Below are 7,900 nucleotides of genomic sequence, written 5' to 3' on the forward strand. Positions count from 1 at the left end.
TGATTAATAGTATTGTAGAAGTGTAAGCCAAATAAACCTTTCCTACCCAACTTGCTTTTTGGTCACGGTGTTTCATCACAGCAATTAAAACCCTAATTAAGACAGTGGAGAATGGAGAATGGATTTACTAGACAACTGCAGTAGGACTGCCAGATTGTGTTGTGTTGAGGCAGGCAATCATGAGTTTATAGAGAATTAATCTACTTTGATCCATTATATGACTTTTTAAGCATTCTGATCTGTTACTATTGAGTATGCGTGTAAGGGAGTGCACATTGCAAGGCATTTGTGGAGGTCAGAGGACAATCATCAGGGAGTCGGTCCTTCTATCTTTATGTAGGTTCTTGGGATCTAATTCAGTCACCAGGCTTGCATAGCAAGCCCTTTCATCTGTTCAGCCGTCTCACCAACCCTATTATATGACCTTTTCTTTACTGCATTTGACTTGCTAGTGGGCAGATACATAGAACTAGGATTGTTCCATTGGAATAGTGTTAGGGAACTTGTTAGATTTGTCTATACTTAATGAAATATAGGGGAGAAAGAGTTCAGGAGATTGGTAATAATGGTACTCTTAGCAATGTGGTGGATAAGGTAGTTCTCAACTTTCCTATTGATTTAATCTTTATACAGTTCCTCATGTTGTGCTGACCACCACCATAAAATTATTTTTATTTCTACTTCATAATTGTAATTTTGCTACTGTTAGGAATTGTAATGGCAATATTTTTGGAGTTAGAGGTTTGCCAAAGGGATTGTGACCCGCAGGTTGAGAACTGCTGGTCTAGAGGGTCTTAGAAGAATATAAATGAAACAAAAGGAGGAGGATAGGGTATGGGCCTGGGCAAGTGAAGGGTCTGAGAGTCATTGGCAGATGTCAGAACTGTGGTGGCGTGAATATCTGAACAAACCACATAAATGTGTTGTACTGACCTGAACACACAATTAGAAATACAATACCTTCCCCTTGGTTGACACTGAGGTAGCTTGTATGAACTAAAACATTATCTTACCCATTAAAAAATGTACAAAATGATATAACTATACAATTTATTTCAATAAACTTTATTTTAAAAGTCATAATTTTTCAGAGCAAAAAAAACCCCTCAAACACTATATACAGAGTTTGTTTGACTACAATAATGTATTTTAACAAAATATATTTAGGAACACCATGTCTAATAAAGCTGTTTAAATAATTAGTAATTTGGTTAAATGATCATTACCAGCCCCAGGTTCTGTGGAGCTGGGTGACAACCCCCTCAGTGAGTTCAAAACATGGTTCTCGTCTTTAGAACTAATTTGTCCTGAATGTAGCCCATCAAGAGTTTCTGTATCAATGAAGTGACATTGGGCTCTTTGCTTAATTGTGAAAAATAAATCTGGAGTCTATGAAAGTGATATAATACATTTAAATATAAAATACAAAATTTTGGATATTAAATTATTTTTAAATATGAACACTACATTTCTTCATGCACAGAACATAAAGTGGTAGCTGGGCATGGCAGCAAACACCAATAACCCCAGGGACTGGGAGGCTGAAGCAGGAGGGTCATGTGTGAGATCCAGGCCAGACCACATGAGACACCAACTAAAAGAAGGAAAATAAACATAATAAAGTAGTTTCATAAGTAGAATCTGGAGATTTTTAAATGAAACAACTGTAACAGGTTCAAATAATAAGATATGGCTGGGAGTGGTCTACACCATAAAAATAACTCTTAATTATTGAAATTCAGCCCTGCAAAAAATTCATCCAAAGTTCCTCTACATCATGATTCTATGTGTTGAAACATGTACTTAAATCTTAAACTATGGTCATAACAAAGTTGTTTATCATCTTGAAATATAAAGACATATTTCTATGACAAATTGCACTTCTTTGAAACACATTTATTGAAGAGAGAGGGGGGCATTACCTTGATTTTTTTGTTATCTGTGAGATACTAAAAAGACATTTTATAACTTGATTTTTCCATATCTAAGAAGCAAAATACTAAACATAATAAATGTGCAACCTGGAGGTACTGAAAGAATACAAAATACTGACAGTAGTAATGTAACAGTGTATTAAGAATTCAGTTCTTCAGAATGAAGACTTCTTTCCAATACAGTTTTGCTTATTGCTACTATTAATGTGTACCACATAAAGGTTCCTGTCACTACTTATGAAGAACTGGATTTAAAACTTTGAGAATTACACCTTTAAAACTGTTTTCTTTCAGTTTGTGATAATTTAAGTTTTAGCTGTTTTTGTATGATAGTTGATAAATACCTTGGAATATACTCCCCACAACCCCAAGGTCTATGATATTTTTATACTCTGCTATGGTAGTATGCAATAGTTTAATTAATAAAGGAATAGGCAAAGTAAATCATGATGGATGAAGTTTAAAGGATGTGACAGTCTCAATATATTATAGCATAAGGACAGTGCCTGTAAAGTCTTGGTTAAGTTTTTCAGCTTCTCTGATGCCTTCCTTCCTCTCTCCATGTTTTAGCAATAGCTACTCTGCCATGCTTTGAGGGCTACTGGGTGATAACATGACCAATGGGAAGGACATAGCCAAAGACCAGTACAACCAAAAGGCAAAATGTTTCATTTTGGGTGCTCCCTTTAACAATGGAAGTATGGCTTGCATTCATTTAGGATTCTGAGTTTTGATCAGATAGTTGTAGAGCAAATAGAATAAAAACTTCAACAGAGATAAACCTCTGAATTTCAGCTGCCATAATTTTATTTGTACTTTGTGTGTGTGCATACGTGTGCATGTACAGGTGGTGTGTGAGTGTGTGCCATGGTTTCTATGGGGCCGCTAGGGATCTGGATTCAGGACCTCATGCTTGAGTAGCAGGAACTTTACTGAGCAAGGGACCAGGGTCTGACAGTGTTTAGGCTTCCTCTTGATACTTTCCTGGAAATGAGGAAGGGCACATTGCCCAGGGGTCCTGGCTCCTGGCCTTTCTGCATCTTTCTCAGAAAGACTTCCATCTCCCTTATAGACAGTCCACTCACTAAAAGAACATTCCTTTATAACAGTGTAGAGATTTAAGATTATGAGGATATAAAGATGAAGTCAACCTTAAATCACTTTCTCAGATTGGCACAAATCCAATGGTTCACTAGTCCTTCCCACCTCCCTTCTTTTCCCCATTTCCAGTGTGTATAAATGATTCTCAGCCAGCTTCCCCCAGTGCACTCAGTAGCTGTGGGAGGTGCTGACAGCCTTGTGTTGTGTACATGTGGGCAGTTGCTCTGCTGACTGCATCCTAGGCAGGGATGGAGTGCACAGCCTTCCCCAAGTCCACTGACTGCATCTCTTTTTCCGTCACAAGAACTCTGGAAGATCTACCAGCTTTGAGAAGACAACTTTGAGAAATGCCCATCTATCCGGGGCATCCCAGGGCTGTACCTGGCAACAGTTATCCTTTAAATTCCTAAAGAAGAATCACTTTGCTTACAAGATCCACAACCATGGTAACCTGGCTTACTCCATAAGCCTCCCACACTAAGCAATTAAGAGCTGTATATTATTTCTTTACTACAGATTAATGAATTCAAAGCAGTTGACAAGAATTATGATCTCTCTAAGGAGACCCTTATATTCCTCCCACAAACATTAAAAACACAAAGATTTAATGACTTCTTTATCTTAATCCAACCCTCAGTCACTCTCTGGAGAGGAATAGACTGCATCACAATGCCATTGTACTTGATCTTCTCACTAATAATTAGCAGTTGAGGTAGTGAAGATAAAAGTATCAGTTAAACAAACTATTTCTGTATATTAACCCTCTGGTCACCTCCATGAACTTGGGACTTACTATTATACAGATTTTACAGATAAACATCCTAAAGTTTACAGTGATTAACTGACTTGCCAAGGTCACATCAAGGAGTAAGCCAGAATGCCAAGCTCATACCTGACTCCTAAATCTATGCTCTTAATGCCATCTTAAGTGCTTATGACAAAAAGAAAAAAAAAAGACTTATAGGTCACACTTTCATTGTATAAATAAACTTAAGTACATTTAGATAAAATCAAATCATTTATAATTTAGTTTTAAATTTCCTTCAAACTCTCATTCCCTTAAATGAGATACTCAAAGTTTCAAAAAGACAGAAAAATAGATTGCTATTTACCAACAACAGGTTTCCACGTGTTTTGTTTGTTTTCACTGTTCTGTGTTTTTGAGATAAATCTCAGTATGTATCCCTGATCACCCTCAAACTCAGAGATCTACCTGCCTCTGCTTCCTCTGAGGACTGGATTAAGGGGTGAACTACCACAGCCGAATTCTATAGATTTTTTTTTTTTTTTTTTTTTTTTAACGAGGAGGGCTTTAGAAATCTGCATCCAAGGTGAAGACATTATCTGTGGTTTCGGCCATGACTGCAAATCGCTGATACTCAGAAACTCGTTTCTCAAAGAAATTTGTTTTCCCTTCTAAGGAAATGTTCTCCATAAAATCAAAGGGATTTTCTGCCTGAAAAATCTGGAAAGAAAAGAAACGCCATTAGACATTCTAAAGAATCCAAATTAAATCTCACAGCAAGGGCAAAATGACAAAAACCAGAGGGCAGGACTCCACTTCACAGTCGCCTACAGCCACACTGCTCCACTAAGGTACGGAGGGTTTCTGATGGCTGTTCCCAATTTCATTTAAAGTTTCAAAGGATTTTGCAAACCCATCTTTTCCTTATAAAACAAGTCTCTGCCCTACGAATTTTATGTATTTGTCTATTTATCAGGGATGGGCAGGTAGCCCAGATTGGCCACAAACTTGCAGTCCTTAGAAATGTTAGAGTTACAGATAAACATCACACATCCGATTTGTCACTTGCATTTTAAAAGTAGATTAATGTATTACAAATGCTTTTGTAGAATCCAAAATAAATTCAAGACCACCCAGCCCCTTCGCCCTCTGAAGGGACTTCCAAATTGTATAGTTTCAGCAGTCAGAATGACCATGACTTTGGTTCAGATAGTGCCTAGATTATTATACCACCCTTAGGACTAAGTTTAGAGATCCTGAATAATAACCATAACAAAAATAACAGTTCTCAGAAAAATTTCCCTACCCCGCCCCACCCTGAATTCTGAAAAAACCATAAACCACCCTGACCTTGTTGCTAGAATTTCCCTGATGTTAATAGCCGTGACATAACAGCTGTGACATTACTAGCTGACCCATAAGTTCAAAACACTGCTGCTTTGCTGAAAAACCACAAGGGCAGGAAGAGTGCGGGACTAGGCCAAAGGGTTACTTAGTCACCCTATACAAACCAACCAGTGCCTGAAAGGGTTACTTGCTACACCAATTAGAATAAACCAGCTAGCCAGGCAGTGGTGGGACACGCCTTTAATCCCAGCACTTGGGAGGCAAAGGCAGGCATATTTCTGAGTTCGAGGACAGCCTGGTCTACACAGTGAGTTACAGGACAGCCAGGGCTATACAGAGAAACCCTGTCTCAAACAAAACAAAACAAAACAAAACAAAACAAAACAAAACAAACAAAAAGAATAAGCCAGCTACCCTGTTACCTACATCTTCCCCTTAGAAGGTATAAAAAGTGTGTTCTTTGTTCATTCGGGGTCTCTCCTCTGGCCGGCATGCTGAGAGGGGGGCCTCCAACATATTGGATTAATAAAAACTTGCGGTTTGCAGCGATGGCAATCTCTGTGGTCTTTGTGAGTGGGGGTCTTTTGGCAGACTCCAACACTTTCAGTAAAATTAACTTTAGAGACCGTATTTGCCTAAAACATTTTATTGGTAGTACGGTGATTTGAATGAGAATGGACCCCAGAGGCTCAAGTATTTGAATGTTTGGTTCAGAGTGGGTGAGCTGTTCAAGAAAGATGAGGAAGTGTGGATTGTTGGAGGAGGTGTGTCACTGGGGGTGTGGTTTTTGACGTTGTTTTCTCTGCTTCCTGTCTATGATGGATCAGGATGTGGCTCTCAGCCCCTGCTCCAGCACCAGGCTTGACTGCCTTCTCTGTTCCCTACATGACAGCCATGGACTCACCCTCTCAAACTATAAATAAGCCTCCATTACGTGTTTTCTTTCATAAGTTGCCTTGCATCTTTTCACAGCAATGGAACAGTAACTAAAACCACTAGTAACATGTTTTTTGGTTTTTTTTGTTTTTAAAGATTTATTTATTATTATACATAAGTACACTTTAGCTATCTTCAGATGCNCCAGAAGAGGGCGTCAGATCTCATTACGGGATTACGGGTAGTTATGAGCCACCATGTGGTTGCTGGGATTTGCAGCAGTGCTCTTACCCGCTAAGCCATAAACATGTTTTAAAACACTTTTTTAGCCAGGTGTGGTGGCACACGCCTTTAATCCCAGCACTTGGGAGGCAGAGGCAGGCGGATTTCTGAGTTCGAGGCCAGCCTGGTCTACAGAGTGAGTTCCAGATCAGCCAGGGCTACACAGAGAAACCCTGTCTCGAAAAACCAAAAAACAAAACAAAACAAAACAACCACTTTATTTACCTTTGAGAATCCAAGTTCTCCAAGTAATCTGTCAGCTACAAACTCAATATACTGTTTCATCAAAATACAGTTCATTCCAATGAGGCCAACAGGCAACGCTTCTGTTAAAAACTCCTGGAATGCAAACAAAACCAGAATAAGGTACAAAAAGATAACAATAAATAAGCATACATTTCCCAAATATAAAGTATTATGGTTGGAATCTGAAATGCCCCCTACATGTTCGTGTGTTTGAACATTTGGTCCCTACCTGTGTAGAAAGGCCATGGAACCTTTTAAGAGCTGAGACCTGGCGGCTGGCAGAAACAGTTCGCTGGGTGTGAACTTGAAGACCTTTTCCCCATCCCAACTCTACTTGCTGGTCTGCCAAAATCTAAACAAGCTATGCTTTAAGCTCCTACTAGAACCTTCCTTGCTATGACAATATCTTCTGAGCCATGAACCAAAATAGAGGAAGTGACTAACATGGAGGAGTTTAGTGTTATTCATACTCTAGACACTGATTTTACTCAAGGCAAGGTATGCCAGGATAAATTTAACATGACACGTGATAGTCATCTGTTTATAAATGTTTGGGATATTATTAATTGTATGATTTCACATTCTCAGGGCACCAAAGTTAAGTAGAAAATAGCACATTACTGGATCCTTTAATGTATAGGACCTGGCTCCTAGATCTCCTCCACAGAGGAGAATGCTTATCCTGTAGTATCCAGACACAGCTCTAAAAGACCACCACCATGGGAGCATGACCACAACAGGCGCTGAGAGAGACATTGTTCCAGGGAGTATGAGAATGGACAGACATGGATTTGGAGGTTGGAAGATAAACTGAAGTCCAACTGAAAGACAGTGAGTGGTAAAGTGGAAATAGAGAAAAGTGGAAGCACATTAACCATGAAATTCATCTTCAAAGTGGTAAAAGACGCCAAGATGTGCAACCTTCCCCCTCACAGCATGAAAAACATCCTACAAAGTATGTACTCTTTAAAAAGAAGGTAAGTAAATTTCATTTTTAAGTTAGCTCTTGAGAGTGATAAACACATGTAAGAAGATTATCAAGTCGTCTCTAGTCACAAAGCTTTGCAGGCCCAAAGTTTACTTCACTAATTCACTTACCTATTCATTTTGTGACTGTTTAGTTTGTTTGCAGCTAGGCAGACTGCTATGTTATTGAAACTATGAAACAAAACCTGCCATTCTATAGTAAAGAATATAAAAATAAGGGCTGGAGAGATGGCTCTGCAGATAAGAGCACTGGCTGTTCTTCCAAAGGCCCTGGTTTCAATTCTCAGCACCCAGATGACAGCTCACAACTGTCTGAAACTACAGTTCTAAGATCTGATATATATATATATATATATATATATATATATATATATATATATAT

At 38.7% G+C, this 7,900-nt stretch overlaps 1 protein-coding gene across 3 annotated transcripts in view; it reads right to left on the reverse strand.

Annotated features, from left to right (window-relative positions):
* Positions 1–1,111: 1,111 nt before the first annotated feature.
* Positions 1,112–7,900, reverse strand: part of Rrm2b (ribonucleotide reductase regulatory TP53 inducible subunit M2B) — a 33,569-nt gene continuing 26,780 nt past the window's right edge. For all 3 annotated transcript variants that reach the window (XM_021216999.2, XM_029548271.1, XM_029548272.1), the window contains exons 8-9: positions 6,511–6,624; positions 1,112–4,500 (exon numbers count right to left, since the gene is read on the reverse strand). In XM_021216999.2, the coding sequence (XP_021072658.1) occupies positions 4,348–4,500; positions 6,511–6,624 (267 nt within the window). In that variant the 3' untranslated portion in view covers positions 1,112–4,347. The remainder of the gene's footprint in view (positions 4,501–6,510; positions 6,625–7,900) is intronic.

This window comes from Mus pahari, chromosome 17 (assembly GCF_900095145.1).
Source record: "Mus pahari chromosome 17, PAHARI_EIJ_v1.1, whole genome shotgun sequence".
Lineage (NCBI taxonomy): Eukaryota > Metazoa > Chordata > Mammalia > Rodentia > Muridae > Mus > Mus pahari.